The sequence below is a fragment of the Lineus longissimus genome, chromosome 2 (genome assembly GCF_910592395.1).
Source record: "Lineus longissimus chromosome 2, tnLinLong1.2, whole genome shotgun sequence".
NCBI lineage: Eukaryota > Metazoa > Nemertea > Pilidiophora > Heteronemertea > Lineidae > Lineus > Lineus longissimus.
In genome coordinates, this window is record NC_088309.1 from 10,192,570 (window position 1) to 10,211,096 (window position 18,527).

General features: G+C 40.6%; 2 protein-coding genes across 3 annotated transcripts; one reads left to right on the forward strand and one right to left on the reverse strand.

Annotated features, from left to right (window-relative positions):
• Positions 1-945: 945 nt before the first annotated feature.
• On the reverse strand, positions 946-5,137 carry LOC135483653 (leucine-rich repeat-containing protein 28-like). The gene is made up of 9 exons (XM_064764645.1): positions 4,869-5,137; positions 4,477-4,568; positions 4,261-4,298; positions 3,957-3,994; positions 3,620-3,757; positions 2,859-3,065; positions 2,373-2,475; positions 1,994-2,181; positions 946-1,601 (listed from the first exon to the last, which is right to left on the reverse strand). Exons 1-9 carry the CDS (start codon positions 4,993-4,995, stop codon positions 1,342-1,344), a joined length of 1,191 nt encoding a protein of 396 aa, XP_064620715.1. The 5' UTR covers positions 4,996-5,137; the 3' UTR covers positions 946-1,341.
• A 436-nt stretch (positions 5,138-5,573) lies between these two features.
• Positions 5,574-18,198, forward strand: LOC135483654 (putative elongator complex protein 1). Of its 2 annotated transcripts, none has more exons than XM_064764646.1 (28): positions 5,574-5,612; positions 6,415-6,814; positions 7,149-7,229; positions 7,407-7,492; positions 7,739-7,929; positions 8,084-8,304; positions 8,535-8,762; positions 9,075-9,245; positions 9,544-9,595; positions 9,998-10,159; positions 10,504-10,720; positions 10,921-11,077; positions 11,482-11,671; positions 11,775-11,933; positions 12,466-12,603; positions 12,955-13,040; positions 13,275-13,423; positions 13,673-13,796; positions 14,091-14,188; positions 14,444-14,645; positions 14,973-15,034; positions 15,218-15,280; positions 15,645-15,819; positions 16,206-16,329; positions 16,556-16,683; positions 17,092-17,237; positions 17,580-17,664; positions 17,919-18,198. In XM_064764646.1, the coding sequence occupies exons 1-28, from the start codon at positions 5,592-5,594 to the stop codon at positions 17,993-17,995; spliced, it is 3,993 nt and encodes a 1,330-aa protein (XP_064620716.1). In that variant the 5' UTR covers positions 5,574-5,591; the 3' UTR covers positions 17,996-18,198. The 2 variants fall into 2 exon arrangements, with proteins under 2 accessions (XP_064620716.1, XP_064620717.1); XM_064764647.1 differs by lacking the exon at positions 5,574-5,612 and adding an exon at positions 5,777-5,823.
• The last annotated feature ends 329 nt before the right edge of the window (positions 18,199-18,527 follow it).

The window sequence follows — 18,527 nt, forward strand, 5'->3', positions numbered from 1 at the left end:
GGTCCACGTGCTAAATCTGCAGCCAGGACTGTCACTGTCACTGTCACTGTCAGTAGAGCAGTATCACCTATGACAATGGAGACCTATGGATTTCTTTCCTCGAACGATTCCAGCATTCCAGTAACCTTGATCAGCCGTTCTATGGAGGAATGCCGCTCTGTATTACGCTCCAGTGGTGTGACACTCCAGTGGCTTGACTACTTGAGAATGTCCGCCTCGGCCTGAATTTGGGTAATGCCCGGTAATGGTATGGGTGTAGAGCAAAGGGATTGGCGACTTGGCTTGATGGTAATTGGTAATTGGTTTGCCAGAGACACCGGGATAGACATCCACATAACGAAGTCACAAATGGGACACAAGAGCCTTTCCCCAATGTCTATTGCCAATGATGTCTCATCATCATCATGTCCTATGTGATATTTGAACCTCTCTAATAATTTCACCGTGTGACTGCCAACTCTTGACCTCAATGCATAGGTTCAAGACATTGTTCATTTGTAATTTGAGCAGCATTCCAATGAATTCATGGTCTCAATGCTCCCCATTAACCAAGGAGACAATATCACAATCAGGCTCAGGATACCTCTTTCATGGAGACAAATGTCCCAACCATCACTAACAAAATTTACCCACTAAACTTGTTAACTACGGTGCCTTTAAAACCATTGAAAGGTTTGACAACAGTAAAGGCAACAATCGTGTTGCTTGTGGACCCAGCTAAACCACAAGCTGAGGACCAATGGAGTTGTCAGATCAAGTTGTCCAGTCAACAGAAAAAAAGAATGACCAATCTTTCAGAATGATTGGACTGAAGAGAATGGACCAATCTTCGTGCGAATCTGACAACAAAGATGTCTTGCAGGAATGTTTGGGTATCACAATGAATTCAGGCAATGCAAAGTTACATCAAGTCCATTTCAAGACACAAATTGGAAAACAAAAGTGTTCTTCATAAAACGTATTTATTTACATACATTTACAACATGAATAAGTCAACAATGTCCCTTTTTGATCAACTCTAATTAGTGTCAAGTATCTTTGGAACATCATTAAACACCCTTGCTTTCAAATTAATTCAAAAAATTCCACATAAAAATCATGTCAAAAGACTAGCAGTAGAGATACTTCAAATCTGTTTCACATTCTCCACGCTACCATCTCCATTGGTAGGCGATCCCAAGGGCATATTACCACAGTATAAGTAGACAAGCACATATTTATATGTGTTGACCTATACCCACTTCATTCAATTAAACACCTAGCTGCCAACGCTAAACACTAGTTATCAATGAGGACAAAACTGATGGCCAACAAAACGATTTAGAGACTGCATCTTGATTATCATCCCAATGGTACAATTCCCATAAACAGATCTGAAGCATCTGGATAAACCAGTGGTAATTTCACACGCATTGTTGCCAGCTTGACACAGTTCATCGAGCAGCACACGGCAAGTCTGTACAGTTTATACACTTTGAGTTGGCCCTCGAAAATGACTGGAAAAGCCATACTGAAAATGGGAGTACTACAACTGATACACGAAGCTACAGGGGCATCTATCAGGCTGGAAAGCTCACGAGGAAGGTCTGTTGGTTGTAGTCCTGAAATGTACAAGAAGAATTTAATTTCAAGTTGTCAATTGCATAAGAAAATTATAGTTCGCTCCAAAAAAGAGTGATGCTTATAATCACCTCATAGGTGCTTTGGAAACCAGGGCAAATGCCAGCAACCACAGCTCTCTGTATCATCATTGCAGTCTTCATCTTTTTAACCTATTCTTAATTGCACCATTGGTATCCATTAACATAAATACCAGTCCAACTGAGGCAATAGGTAAGGAACTCTGCTCAGGATGAAGCTCTGAAGTTGGTGTCTAACTGAGGCAAGAGGTAAGGAACTCTGCTCAAGATGAAGCCCATGTAACTTGATGTATGATATGATTTAGCGGTGACCTAATTAAATAAGAATGATTGAGTGATCACAGTATACTTACTTGATCTGTGATATTTAAACACTGTTCTAAGTGAGAGTTCCATCAACGTGGCCATTGACTGGTTGTTACTGTTGCCAAGTTTTCTCAGTTCTTTTGGAAGGCAGATTACTTTATCACTCATTTCCTCCTTGACAGTGATGTGGAGGACATGGGCAAGATCTGCATCAGAGGGATTCTGAAGACCACAGCTGAAATAATAAACACATGTCATGAAGCCAATATCATTTAAAGTCCACAATTCCTAAATCACCCAACCTTTTCTCACAGCCAATGCCATCCGGTCAAATTTGGGGATCATTTTGACAAATTAACTGTCAGACAACTGAATTTTCTTTTTTGGCATTTTTTACCTTTGAGATGTTCCCTATTGCATTCTCACCTGTTAAATCCTAGCTGTTTCGTCATGATACTGACTGGCACAGTGTGGAGATAGGGGTTATTGTCAACATAAACACTCTTGAGAGACGGCATGTAACCAACATCTGTAACAAAGGATGACAGAAAGTAATGAGAATTCTCATATGTGCTTTTTCTCTAGGTGCAGCACCCAGACAAATCATTTTTCCATTTTAGCAGCCTGAAAAAAGAACCTGAACAGATTCATGGAGTTGGTAATGGTTTTACTCCTGCCAACCTGGACAGAACTACCGGTAAAATGAACCTCTCAAGAATGTTCACAAGAAGAGGCACACTTGAAAAGCTCTAGTTAGCAGAGAAGTATAGGCATGGGAGTGCTGTGAGCCTGAAACTTACTTTCCATATCTGAAATTACAGGTTCTAATGAAGTTAATTCATTAGCAGATTCTGACCAAAAGGACTGTAAGGCTAAAGCCGTAGGTCTCTTAGGCCTGGAAATAGAACCTACCTAAAGGAATGCACAGCAGTATATTCCCTGCCACAGAGAGTTCTTCCAACACTTTAAGCTGGACGAGCTGCCTGGGAATCCACGCCAGATGATTCTTGTCCAGGAGTAAATGCTTTAAGTTGGAACATCGGTTAATCTCGGCTGGTATATACTGTAGATTATTGTTTGTTAGAGCTAGCACCTCAAGGTTAATAAGTTGACCTATTTCTGTAAAGAAAGGATCAGAGTTTTGATGGAACATTTTGAAAACGACAGCTAAGGCATGGCAGCTTTATATGGGGCCTCAAGAATCAATGGGTACTGTTCTGGGAATAATTATAAATTATTGTAAACCCCTTTATTTTATCGGCTCAATATGTTTGCAAAAACATTCATTTCAGATTTTGCCGCTATTTATTTCCGTGAATGGATAAATTTTCAAGATAAAACTGTTACGTTGAACACATTCACTCCCCTGTAGTTTGCGTTGGTACTCCCTCTGGAAAAAATGTTAGACTTGCAAAAATAAAAGGTGTTGCAGTAAAACTATCACTCTGGGTCCGTTTCAAGTATAATAATTTTATCCTAGGATGTGCAATGTGAGATGGGAGTAGACAGAGGCAGGTACACAGGTTGAGTCATCTTCCAAATGTCAGTTTTCTCACACACATTGACCAGACACCGGGTAGAAGTGATTAGCCATAAATGGACACCTACTAGCAGCTACAGCGATGCACCCTCTATCAATAACTGCATCTGTCAAGTCAGATCTGATTACTAACCTGGTGGAATGGTCTGAAGCTGGTTGTTACAAATGCGGAGTTTTGTTAGCGATGTCAGTTGGCCAATACAAGGCGGGAGTGTCAATACGTGATTGGAACTGATGTCCAAAGACTGTAGACATGGCAGGTTCACCACAACTGAAATTACATGTATAACAAAGCAAACATGTAGGCAAATAGGACATAGCTACTTGTCGGTGTGCCAACATCTTCTATTACAATTAGTCTTTAATTCAAAACTTTTATTATCTATGATTTTAAAACTTTATTTCAAACATCTATGACTTTTGTACAAGAAACTTTCGTTATGAATTAATACACAAACTTATCTACATACCATCAGGAAAAGTTCCAAGGTGATTAGAATCAAGGTACCTGAAATAGAATAATGATATATTTACAGCAGACCGATGGATATGGCAACAACTTTCAGAGGGGGGGATATCCTCAGGTTGATTCTGAGGTTTGAACAGATCCAAGAACTACGAGAATGAAGCAGGTAACCATATCATAGTCAGAGCCCACTTTCAAATTAAGCATCCTCAGTCACCATATCAGTCATTTGACATTTAGTTGGTAGGTTTTGCAACCCAGAGTTTTGGTTGCACTCAAAAGTGAGTTTGAAATAAATGTTAACTTACAATTCTATGAGATTCTTTAGGTTGCACATATTTATTGGCTGAAAGAGAAATTTTATTTTATAATTCATTCAGAGAATAAAGCACTTCCTGGTAAGTGTCAGGGACTTTTCCCATTGTAATCTATTCAACAGCCAAAGACAGCCATGAATCTTCATCTACCCAAAGGCTCATTTCAAAATACGACTCAAAATCTCATCTAGTGCTGTGTGATCTTACCAATGAAGTAATTTTGTTTCTCTTTACGTATAACCACCGTACACATTCCGAGACTTCCAATGCAGTGATTTCTTCAGGAAGTTGGGTCATGCCTTGAAATAGAATAAACACGCTCTATCAAATATAGAAAACAGATATAAGGTCAAGATGAACTGACAAGTAGATCTTCGTTGTTCAATTATGAAACAGAAATTTCAATTTCATGACATTGGCAATCAGTTCATTCGAAGGGCTTCATTTCACACCAAACTGTTTGCAGCCAGAAACCTTTGCTTATTCTCACCAACATGGAAAGGTCTTATAATTTTTAGTAATACGGCTTGGAGTTAATCACATCAATCACCTGGGGCCGTGACAACTTAGGACTCTGAAATAGATCGATGATTCTGTACCTTGATAGTTCATGACCACCATGATTTCTGGCATGTCTGGTTGCTCCTCGAACTCTGACACTTGCAGCAGTTCAGCAATGCTGGTGACACAACTCCTTTGATGATATACATTTTCTGGCTCCATCATACTGGTTTTTGGATGGCTGATCAGTTCCAATGCATATGCTTCGGGGACTGCATTTCGTTCTTTATTCACGGCCTCTTCGAAACAAATATTCTGTTATGTCAAAGCTGGGACTAGTTTACACGTCTGTTCTGTACATAGTACATACCCGACACCCTGATGAATAAAAATTGTCTGTCTTTTATTCAGTTATCATGTCTGCTTATAAGTGCAAAAGCCGCTAATGATCTGATTTGATCTCTACATATCACTCAAGTGTAGAACCCTCTTTTTTGGGACAGCATGTGTAACTCAGTCCCTGTAGTGTGCAGTGCATGTTGTAGGTGTAGCGTAGTGTGTATGAATGAAAAATGACAGCTAGCACTAACAACGATTTTGCCCCAAAAAAGAAAGGACAAATAAAATAATCATTTCCTAACATTTATCTTATACTTAACGAACATCAAACGCGGATTTGGATTGGGACTTGACAACTGGATCAGTGAGAAATCGATGTGTTAATATCATCAAAAAATATTAAACGTCGGTGAAGCAGACCATGGGATTATCTAAAACATGACAGAATGCAACTGGAACGAAATAATTTTGTACAGCAATAAATGGTTTTGCAAAGCAATTATGTTAGTAATAGTTGTAAAAAGCATACCATGCGTGTCTCCATTTATAATGCGTTATTACAGTTGTCTTTTAAAAGACGTAATTGAGTTTGAAGCAGAGATGGCTTTTATTTGTTCCAACCAGAGGAGTTGGGTTTCTGAACAAATCCAAGATGGCTGCGCCCATGTAACACGTTTTGGGCTTTTTGTTGTGGATAAAAACTATAAAAAACAAGTGATTTCTGTTCAATATTTACACTTTTGTTTGTCATGTTCATTGGTATTTGATAAAAAATAAACAAGTCTTCATGAATTATTGATCAGTTTAGGGTGTGATGACAGTTAAAGGCAAAAAATAGAAGGATAAATGGCCAGGCCTATGTTATGTGCACAGTCACAGTGTCCTAGTCCGGGTCAAATACAGTGTCACTGTTAGTGTTGGTGTTGAAATTATGTCCTACAATTATTTGTAGGCTGTCAAGGTGGTGATTCATTGATTGACATCGTCAATGACCATTTCTCCCCCCCCCCCCCCCCAGCACAGCCTGCCGCCACGCAGCCCCAAGGGCAAGGTCAAGACAATGGCAAAGTGTCACCATGCCAGCACAAGGCCACGAATTGAATAATCCAGTTTACTATCCAAGAAATTTGTGGATGTGATGATGCTGAGGAAACATGCGTAAGGATGGATTTGTGATGTAACTGTTTGCAAAGGGATGGTAGCTAGGACTCTAAGCTATTAGAAACACCCATCTGTGGCGACCGGTTGCAATTTTTTCCTGTGTGAATGGCAACGCAATTGTATCTTCTCTTAATGTCGTTTCAGAAAATGAGAAATCTTAAGTTGCTCCGCAGCCTGTGTGTGGACAGCTTCCGAGGTCTTCGAGGCAAATCAAAGTGTATAAGTGTGGACTATGACACTGGAAATATCTTCTGTGCCAACGAGTCGTGCTTGGGTGGCTTTGATCCAAATACAGGAGAAACCGTTGCGTCTGTGTCATTGGTTGAGGAAGGATACATTACCTATGATGATGGGAAATTCAGCACAGAAATTGTGGCTATTCAGCATCTTCCCGACCAATTCTCCCTTTGTGTTGCTTTGAGAAGTGGAGATGTTCTCCTGTGGAATGTTGCATCGCAGGAAGTGGAATGTGTTGGGAGTGTTGAAAGTGGTCTTCTGGCAATGTCATGGAGTCCAGACCAGGAAGTTGTCGTCCTTGTGACTGGTAAGTGTAATTGACTTGCTAGAAAATTGTAGTAGTGCATAATTTGTCGAAATTCATCAAAGTAAAGTCTCAAACATGTCAAAAGGATGTCATTGCAAAAATAAAAGACTCTGAAAATAATGAGGCTTGCAGTACGGTAAATGACTTTGGCTATAGAAGAGTTGATTTGAATTACAATTTGCTGCTCAGAATACCCAATCTGCTAAAGATGAATCTAAGCAGATGATTAGCCAAACTGCAACAAAAGTAGAAAAGCAGAATTGTTCCGTGTTTACTCTTCTTCAAAAAATAATTCAAAGAATGTTTGTACAAGTATTAATTATTTTTATTCTAGGCCAAAATACTATAATTATGATGAACAGAGAATTTGATCCTATAACAGAGGTGAATCTACATCCAGAAGAGTTTGGAGAAGGTTGGTAATTTAGTGATATAAATAAAGCCAACAATTGTGTGAGAAGGTTATTTTAAAATGTATGATTCCATCACTGTCAGCAAGTTTGGATAACTTGCTGTCAATAAAAGCAGATGTTGCATCTTCAGGTTGATTTGATAAAAGCATTCCTCCCAACTGTTTCAACTTTTATTTCAGCACAATTTGTGACGGTTGGCTGGGGTAAAAAGGAGACCCAATTTCATGGTACTGAAGGGAAAGAGGCGGCCAAGAAGAAGAAAGAGGTAAGGAATAGGGTGAAATCCAATCTCATCATAATATTTTATGAGGGAGATCAGCATCCTGTCGGGGAATGATACTTGATGCCTAATGCGATTTTAATCATATTCATAAATGAGGTCGTGCTTCCTTAGCACATTTTGTTAAGCCAGATGAAAGAGACATGTCTCTTGAAAGTTCTCGTTTCTTACTTCATTGATTGATTACTTTTAGCTCAGTGGACATTTTTCCGTTTTTACATTTTTGTTTAGGCTGTGAGCCTAGCGCTGCCATGGGATGATGGGCTACCTCGTATCAGCTGGCGGGGCGATGGACAGTATTTCGTGATCAGTACTATTAACCCGGAGGATGGCGCCAGACAATTGAGGGTGTGGACCAGGGAGTGTGTGCTTCATTCAACCAGTGAGAAGACGGATAGTTTGGAGCAAGCAATGGATTGGAAGTAAGATTTCCATGTGTTTATCAATCCTGAAACTAAACCCTTTGAATTTGTTTGTTTTAGAAGTCAAACTGCCTGAGGATTCCTGAGAGCTGTTGCAATTTTCATCGAAAAACGTGATGAATGCTATTATTAAACGTTCATCCTCTCCTTCTAGGCCTTCTGGAAGTCTAATCGCCACATCTCAGAGGAAGCCAAATAAGCACGTGATTGCATTCTTTGAGAGGAATGGTCTTCAGCATGGGGAATTCACTCTTCCATTTCACAAAGATGAAGTGAGGGTAAGAGAGCTGTACTGGAATAAGGAGTCAACTGTGCTGCTAGTTTGGTGTGAGGATTTACTGAAAGATGATGATACTAAGACCCCCAAGTCTTATGGTAAGTTGTGGTGCGGTGCAGTGTCAGAAAGTCGGAGGTCTGTTTGTTGAACATATCAGGTCTAGTTGTCCAAGTACAACTTGCAGTAGCGCAGTGATTGGACAACTTTTTTGATCTAACCTATATCAATGTCATTTGAGACGGGATAGCAACTTGAAAACTACTCTTCTTTAAAATGGATAAAATGAGGACAAGATGGGATAAAAAAATCACTTTCTTCTTTATTTCAGTACAATTGTGGACCTGTGGTAATTACCACTGGTACCTGAAGCAGAATCTAGTGTTCAGTGAGGCAGACATGCAAGTTTCCTGCATCCAGTGGGACCCAGACCATACATATGACCTGCATGTGGTGTGTACCAAAGGTCGATATCTGCAGTATAACTGGACTTTAACTACGGACTCTAGCCATGGGAGGACTGCTGCTGATTTAGCAACTGTTGCTGTTGTGGATGGAGGTAACATGTCTGTCAGGCATTCCAGCACAGGCCATCTTAATGATTGCTATTGATGAGAGTCAAGGCAGGGTAGAAATGAAAAATTGTTTAACCAAAATGTTGGCCAAAAATGGAAATAATCTAAGCTGAATATGACTTTCAAATAGGATCAGCTGATATGCCACCCAAAGAAAATGTGTACTCCTTATTGTTACATAAAGCTTAGTGAGTGAATTCACTTTGTGAGTGTCAAGATATTGAAGCTGTGTTGAAAGGAGATTTTTTAATTTTGATCTTTTGCTGGCATTGTAATTTGTTTATGTCCTCTTTCAGACAAACTGTTGTTGACCCCATTCAGGAAGGCTGTGGTGCCGCCGCCAATGTGTGCAGTAGAATGGCAGTTACCGACAGCAGTAGATGAGGTTGCATTTGCCTCCGTCGGTAATACTAACAGATTGGCTGCCATATTGAATGATGGAAGGATGGCATTTTATGAAATGACAGGTACCAGTGTATTTTGTCTTCATGTAGTTTAAACACATACATGTCGGCATGAAAATATGGCATTTGTTGTTGTGACTGAAGTGGTCTCTTTGTCCTAGGAGATGCAGGCTTCATAAGTGAAATACTAAGATAGAATGATGCCGTGTAGGCCCTCTACCTTGCTTGCAGCACCTGAAAAAAGCATTTAGACCCCTGTGGCCGAAGTGAAGCTGTAGTTACTTCAACTAGATTTAATCATTTGCATTAGTATTAAAGTAAATGGTTCCAACAAGAAAAGAGTTCTGTTCTGTTTTTACAGGGTCGAAAAGTGTGCAACAGGAGTATAGTTGTGAAGATAAAGACATCTTCTGGTGAGTGTTTGCTTTGATAGAAAAAAAAGATTCAGAAACAGCTTTTGTTGTTGCCTCATTCTTGCACATGGTACCGATGTGCTGCATAGTATAACCATTACCCTATGATAGTATTAGAGTTAAGACTGACAAAGGTTTTTAGTTTTTTTCCATGTCAAACACTGTTATAAGTGTGTTTGTCATACATACATACATACAAATAGCATTTATATAGCGCAAAATCCAATTAGAAAAATTGCTCAGCTGCGCTTAACAAAAACACTGTTCAAATAGTTTGGTTTTTAATCTTCTTTTGAACTCGCTGACGGTGGAGCTGTTGCGGGTGTTAGTGTCATGAGGCATTTGAATAGCAAAACTGATTGGTAATAGACTTATCAAATTATATCCATCTTTATCTTTCAGTATTCAATCTACAAGCAGATATCCCCTGATGTACAACCACTTCACCTGGGTCGGCGAGGACACCTTCATATTTGTGGGGCAAAAAAGTCCATTTGATTTTACGTCCGTGATCTATCGAGGACAGATCGACAAAAGTTCTCAGAGTCAAGCTGTGATGAAAAGGTTTGTATTCGTCCTGTTATTCACTACTGTTATAATTCGAGATTTGAGATTAAACTGTATTTACAGGAATTCAAGTAGGGACAGTAGCCAATGGCTGTGTCTGTACCACTAGAAGTGAACACAATCGGCCGCACTTCGTGATGATTGACACACCACATAGTCAAAAAAGGTTACTCGCTATAAAACTGGTTTAGTGTTTCCTGCCATCAGATTCTGAAAGATAGGACTCATGTCACTTCGGTGGTTCACTTGTTTTTTTACAGCTGAGAAAGGCACATGTATGTTCAACATTTCCTACCGTATTATTTCCTGTCCTACACGTATTCTTGATATTACGATTACAGAGCTGTCGCCGACGTGGAAGGGTTTGTGTACGGAATCTGTTTGTGTCCAGAAACCGGAAACATCCTTGTCCAGCTAAAAGACGGCATCCTCTTGAAGTATGAATACGATGAAGAGGAAGAAGAAGCTCAGGTTTTGCCGTGGCAGACGTCATCTGGTCTGGAGATTGGATTACCACAGACGTGTAATCACATCGCCGTGTGCACAATTGGAGACGAGGTATGTGCATAAAAAACTGGTCTGCAGTTAATTTCATTCAAGACCTGCTAAATCCCCTCAGGGTATTTGCTATTGACCTAGTATGCACAGGGCAGATTGGGCCGCCCTGATAAATAGTGGAGAAGACTACCCTGTATTATCATTGACATATCCTATTGTTGTGACTGTCAGTTTCTATCTATCTTTGTACTTTTTCCTAGGAAGTGGTGCTTGGCCTGACAGAGCGGTACAGATTCTACGTGAATGGCATGGAGGTGGCATCCAACTGTACATCATTCGCTGTGCACGATGAATTCCTCTTGTTGGCAACGCATGCCCATACATGTCGCTGTATTCACAGGACTACAAAAGTCAGAGGTAAGATACTGAATAGTTCTAGATATCAGTGGCACTTTAATTTGCCTCATGGTAACATTTTGAATGAATTCTACATATCAGTTCCTTGACTCTCAAGCCTTGGATCCACTCCGCCGACCCGGACTCTGTTACACCGTATGAAGGGAGGTAACGGGCCGATTAACTCTGATGGTTCAGAGTGCATATCAGTGGCAGTTTAATTTGCCTCATGCTTGGTGACATGTTTGAGTGGATGAAATTGACAAGCATAAAGATGGAGCCTCTTGACCAATAACACCTGTTGGGCTCAAGCTTGTGGATCGCATCAAAACTGCTTATGACGAGAGAGGGCAGAAAATAGGATAAAGAGTTTATTCTTGTGTTCTGTAATGTTCTAAGGTGTCGCCACTCATAACTTGTTCCAGATTTACCCACTTTGTCCGATGGCAAGGAGCATCCATATGATGAGAGTATTAGGCGAGTGGAGAGGGGATCAAGGATTGTCTGCATTGTCCCTGAGGACACTAAGCTAGTCCTACAGATGCCTCGTGGCAACCTAGAGACGATTCATCCCAGGGCGTTGGTGCTTGCTACAGTACGGAAATATTTAGACAGGTAGGTCGTCTGCCATTGTGAGAAAATAGTGACCTTGAACTTAAAAGCCCCAGACAAGACTGGAGCAAAACAGGCTTAATTTACCAAAATGTTTAATTTTCAGACTGCAGTTCAAGGAGGCGTTCACTTTGATGAAGAAGCACCGCATCAACATGAACCTCATATATGACCACAACCCACAAGTCTTCCTCGAAAATACATCTCTCTTCATCGAACAAGTTGATGCAGTGAATAATATCAACCTGTTCCTCACAGGTCTGCAGTAAGTGTTTCCTCTGTTTTGTCTTTTACGGCCATTGTTTCGTTTCCTTCAAGGTATTGAACCTAAGACTCTTCTACTTTGATCATGTTGCAGTGGCTTGCATATCCCAATGTCTCCCAGGGCTATGCTGACATTAGGCCTGCGGTGGAGTGCCTCATAGTAGGTTCAACCACGTTGGACATGTGTTAGAGGAGGGATGAGACAAAAATGTGACTCCTGGCCCCCCAGGTTGGGGGTTTTGCGCTGGGCTAACTACCCTGCCACGGAAAAAAAGTACAAGTACCAGATACAAGAACATCAAAAGCCATCAATCCAGATTGCTGAGCTTTGTTGATAGCCTATGTGCCGCTAGGCATCAACAAGGCAATAAGTAAATAAGTAACACTCTATGAGGATTTGCTAATCACCATTTTCTTCTAAACTTTAGTTTCTGGACCCAGAAATTCACCTATGACAAGTTTGGAGTGAGTGGTCATTTGAACAGGCTTATATCTGGTTTGTGATCAGTAGGTTACGATTGTTTGTTTTGCAGGGAAGATGATGTGACCAATACCATGTACACTTGGGCTTATAAGGAAGATGAACTGGTGCGCAAGAAGAATGCTGGAGGGAAAGTGGATAAGATATGTGATACTGTCCGGGAGACGCTGGTGACCATAGACAAGGACAAGTAAGTCTGTTGAAGACCTCTCCCCCCCAAAAATGGCAAAACATTTTGCAAGTTGGCAGTTATGTTTCAGTGCCATGCTACCAAAGCTTTTGTTAACGAAAAGAAATTTGATTAGGATTATGAATTTCGGATGCACCATCATTATGGGGAACAACCTAAAGGCTGTTCTACCCACACAGAATTGATTACTTTTCGGTGTGACCAAAATTGAATTCCTGAGTCTAAAACTGTCCCCCTGGGCCTTGTTGCACTGAGACATACACTGATGAAGTCCAAATGAATATTGACCATGTACCGGTACTATGCAGGCTGTTGTGGCAGATTTGCAGTCTGAATTTGTTTGGACTTCAGGTTCCTGCTCTCAATACTAACTGCCCACGTGAAGAAGACTGAGCCAGAGATGGACAGAGCTTTACAGAGAATAAAGGATCTTAGAGGTAAGATTATTGGCCTGGAAGAATATTGAGGGTTTTGATTTTAGATAAGAACTCGTAAACAAGAATGCATCTAGTCTGACAAACATAATTTGATGAGAATTTGGCAAGAACATGACCCTCAGTCCCCAGAAGCTAGTGGCTAATACTAATATAAGTGTAGCTACAATTTTCTGCTGGACAACATGTTCAACCTTCCCTGCCCTCAGTGCGTGATATCATTCCTTTGTCTTTAAGATTCTGGTGGTCGTAATGTTAAGGGAGTGACAGCTGATGAGGCCATTCGTTATCTCTTGTACCTGGTAGATGTCAATGAACTCTATGATGTTGCGCTGGGAACGTATGATTTTGAACTTGTGCTGATGGTGGCAGAGAAATCGCAAAAGGTATGTTCTCAACATTGAGATGAGTTACCAACAAACTACTGGATGTATAACAGTGGCAGATCCAGAAATTAGGTAAGGGGGGGGGCAGAGAGAGGATTACTGAGAGAGGTGGTCACTGTATATTAGTGATGGTCACTCCACTAAGTGTCAGACATGGCTTAGCCTGTGACGTATTGGTAAGAAAATAGCTGGCCCTATTTGCTTTGTTATTTGTTCTGTGTTCTCATTGTCTTTCCTGTTTGCCTGTAGGATCCAAAAGAGTACCTTCCATTCCTTAATGAACTGAGGGCACTCGAGCCTGATTACCAACACTATGTTATTGATAAACACTTGAAGAGGTATAGCAAGGCTTTGAGGGACATTGCAAAATGTGGTGAGTTAAAGAGTTTATTAGTTACAAATTGGGCATCGCCACTGCTAAGGAGTATTTGGACTAACAGCTGTAGTCTTTAAAGAGGTTTCCAGAGTAGAAGGGTTCATGTAATGTAAGATGTAGTAAATGTTTGACCTTTGAGAAGTTTGAAGTTTATCAGCCATTACCTAAAAGAAATTAGGTTAAAATGAATAAGAAATATCCACCCAGCTTTTGAAAATTACCTGACATCACTGAAATATTTAACCGTCATTTTGCTTGAAGGTTGGCTTCAATTATGATATTCTGTTTCAGGCAAGGCTCAATTCTCTGAATGTCTCGAACTTGTACAGGAGCACAAACTCTATTCTGAAGCATTAGGTCTCTACCCACTGGAATCTCAAGAATACAAGGTCAGTGCAAGAAGAAATGCTAATACTTTTGGAACTTTTTGGTTCGCCTCATCTTTCATTTGCAAGAGAAAAAGTGTAGCCAGGTTCATTATAACTGGTAAGTCTTGATGCTGACTAGGTGCTTGACATAATAATGACTGCTGTGGCCCCTCAGGCTGTTCAGGAATGGGCTAAAAAAGACAGAAATAAATATATTTAGAAGACACCATCAGAACGAGGAAATATCTGATTTGTCACATATTTTTCTCTTGCCAGGACATTGCAGTGGTGTATGGTGAACACCTTTCGGGTAGTCACCACTATGACGAGGCTGGCCTCGTGTTCTGGAAGGCAGAGGAATGGGAGTGTGCACTTGAAGCGTTTAAGAAAAACAAGAGCTGGAGGCAGTGTTTCTGCATGGCTATGAGGATGAATTACGGACCGGAGAAGATGAGTGAATTGGCAAGGAATCTAGCTGGTAAGCTTTACAGAACTACTTAAACCAATAAGTATTAAGCTTGCCTGTGGTTTGACTTCTGTATTAGGTAGTTGAATGTAGATCTGTTTTGATTTGTTCATATACTGCGGATAGTATGTCCATTCTTAGGGCTCTAAGACAGAACTTACAGCTGACTTTGTTGACGAAACATGAGTGTGTGGATGCATTGTAGTTCATAATCAAAATAAGCAGGAAAATTCACCTCTACTGCAAAGGGTTACCCCATGATTTTTCAGGTGACTACGTATTTTGAGAAAATACCAGATAGGAATGTTTGGCCATTGACATTTTTGCTTTTCCTTTCAGACACATTGAAAGGTTCTCACAGACACATTGAAGCTGCTTGCATCCTTGAGGACTACGCTAAGGTATAAACACTGTAACCTTTCCCAAATTTAATTTACAAGCCTCTTCACCATAAACAACTTTGTCAACTTCCCTAATGTATTGGTAAGACTTATTTGATTGACTACAGTAGTCACCACAATCCAAGACAAAAATTAGATACTTTGTCTTCTGCTAACGATTATGTTTTCTCTCAATAATTCAAGGATCCTGAAGAATCCATTGTGACTCTCATTGAAGGTTGCTGCTGGGAGGAGGCCCTGAGATTGGTGAGTTCTTACCTTTTAATAGCTTTTGAATTCAACCAAAATCATCAGTTTACGAATACTTTTCACTTGGACTATTGAAGAATAGATCCTGGACATGAAATTTCACCTCAGTGGGTCTACTCACAAATAGAAGTCCCCAGACTAAAGCAACTGACATGCTAACCCCCTACACTAGTGGGTGGTACCCCCTACACTAGTGGGTGGTACCCCCTACACTAGTGGGTGGTACCCCTAATATTGATTATGACACCTAGTTCATGACAATGTAGGATACTGTACATGAGAAGTACGCAACATTTACGAGTTAAGAAGGACAAAGCTCACATTTTGTTACATTTTAAAATCTTCCTTGCAATTTTTACAGATACACAAACACAATCGTCTGGACTTTATAGAAAGTGACTTGAAGGCAGCTCTTGTGGAGAGTTGCGAGTCTTACGAGCAGTTACTGTCAGGATTAGAAACAGATTTTGACAAATACAGGGCGAGGCTTGCAGTTGTTAGAGCACAAAAGGAGAGGGAGAGGTTGGAAATACTAGGTGAGGCTCGGGCCTGGTGTGACATGTGCAATACACTCTGCTTAGGAGTTCATGCCACAGGCCATGTCACTGTGTTGAATTTTGTAGGGTGGGAAAAAGTGTTAGATAGGTTGGAGGAATAAGATGTAAACTCTGGATTTAGCTACATGAGAGTTGGGGGGGGGGGGGGTCTATACTATTAAGGCTATACTATTAAGGCAGGCTAAATATTCCAGATGAAATAACTGCATGCTGGTGTTGCCTCAAATCACCTGCCAATAATGGATATGTTTGCCATAACTTGATCCTAACTGCAGTGATACACGTTAAAGGTAGAATGCTGACGCAGAGTGCAAAATGGACTTTTATTTCATTCTCAGCACTCAAAACTCATTTCTTTTTTTCAGAAGGAGGAGGCAATTTCAATGATGCTGATGCAGACTTGTTCTCGGACATCAGCAGTGCAACTGGGCAGAGTGTCAGCTCATTCAGGAGTAGCAGTCAGGGATCGACCTATTCTAGGTCATCTGGGTAGGTTAAGTTTTCTTCATCTCAGTTACAACAGGTTAAGGTCCTAGGATCCCATGTTGCAGGGTGCCTTGCCCTTAGCATGATCTCTGGTCAATTTGGATTGCAGGTGATCTGTCAAAATCAATAGAGGGACTTCAACCATCAGACAAGAGAGTGAAAAATGATTTTTGGATATTATGCATGTACTTGATAAAAGCTCACTAGAGATCATCTTACTTCTTTATAGGCGATCTTCGAAGAACCGACGGAAGGCAGCGGCAAAGAAATGGAGTCTGAAAGAGGGCAGCAACTATGAGGACCTAGCTCTTATCGATGCTTTGGCTAAATGTATCAACAAAGTAGAGCAAACAAAGGGTAAGTGTTTTCATGGTATGTGATCTCAAGAGGGAAATATACTGTGTCAACGCTATAAGCCTCTTACTTGTACACATAAGACTATTACATGTACTTGTAAAATTGGCCAATTGTATTGGCACCCGACTTAATTGCGTCGACACAGTATTTGCAGTAAGTTTCAATATCAGTACTGAAAACTTAACAAGTTCTACAATTGCACAACAGGCATGTGTGCATTGACAGGTTTCTTGTGGATGGGTAACTATGGTGTTAGCTCTGTGGAAGGGTAACTATGGGATTAGTAACTATGGGAAGCTCTTCCTTGTCAACTGAGATTTCTGGGGTGAGTTAACTTTCATACGAAGGGTCTCCCGGCTAATGTGATGATTTGTGATTTAATGAATGAACTAATGTATCTATTTTCAGATGAGGTCGGCTCTCTCCTGAAGACCCTAGTTCTGTTTGACTACAACAACGAGGCCAAAGCACTGCAAACTAACCTGATGACCATCGCAAAGACAATGGCACAGGCTTTACCTGAGATATGGGTGCCAGAGGATGAGGAGGAAATGGTAGGCAAAGTTAGCTCAGTCATTGAATCGTGTATTTCAGTGGATAACTTCTCCCACCTAAGATTTCTTAAAACTAATGTCTCATCGGTGGAAACTTAAGAAGCCACCTTGTCCTATTGAGACCTAAGAGATTCATTAAACCTTGACTTTTGAAATTTGGGTTCACAGAGCCAGAGTTGGTGTATGCAGGACTTTTACACACTCTGTCTAAGCACAACCACTGAAGAGAAGGACCTTTTTAAGTATGGTGGTAGACACTGTAGAAAGTATGGTATGCTTGCTGTAACAGCTCAGAAGTTGCTTAGAAATTGTCCTTGTCAATTACTCTGTCTGTCTTTTCAGGAAATTGGGCCGCACTCGACAGCCAATTCTCTGGCCACGGCTGCACAGCAGGGAAAACAAGTTATACGGTCACAACTTGAGAAAGGTAAGCTAGGGTTCAAATACTGCTTTGTCTGATGTCAATAGGGGAGAAGGCAAGCGAATAACTAAGTCAAAGTGTAGTTGTGATTGACTCCTTTTACCGGGCAGACTGTCAAGTCGTTAATTATTCCAATGGCTGCCTAACCCCAGTGGCACGCAACAAAACACTAACAGGATTTCAAGGTATTTTCAACACCATGTTAAGAAATCTGAATGAAGGCAAATAGTAGATTGATCTTTTCATCATCTTGCTTTCAGATCCGGTTTTGAAGATTGCGCCAGTGATAAAGAAAGATAAAGGATGGACCATGCAGTCTCTTTCTGGGAATGGTTGACGTGTTTGAGGACCACTTGTGAAGGAAATGGTGGATTTGTTAAAAAACAAGAAGAGGATTTCACACCAATCCAGAATTGGTCATACAATGTGCTCAGTGGTGAAATTAAACTGTGTTTGGTGACCCTTGAAGTGAAAACTTCAATGGCATGGTGCTCCTCCCTGAAAATGCGGTTGATATTCTGTCTATGAATAAAAATAAAATGTCTGTATGAGAAAAAGTTTCTTTCTTTCTTTAAACTAACTGAGAGGAAGCAATCAGAAGATGCCAACATCTTGTAGTAGAGTGGACATTTGGAAGAGGCCTTTCCTTGTGTTCATGAGTTCACTCACAATGTCAAATTCTCCAGGATTTAGTTAAGTGGTCATTCCACCTAACCACCTTCACCAAGAGGGCAGATAAGCTCACAGGTTGTGACTTGCACAACAAGGGGCGATATGAATAAAGACTAGCAAATGCTTTTACTTCAATTCTGTACAGAAAGGCCTAGTGTAAATGTACATAAAGTTTTAGATAAAAGCATTTGCTAGTC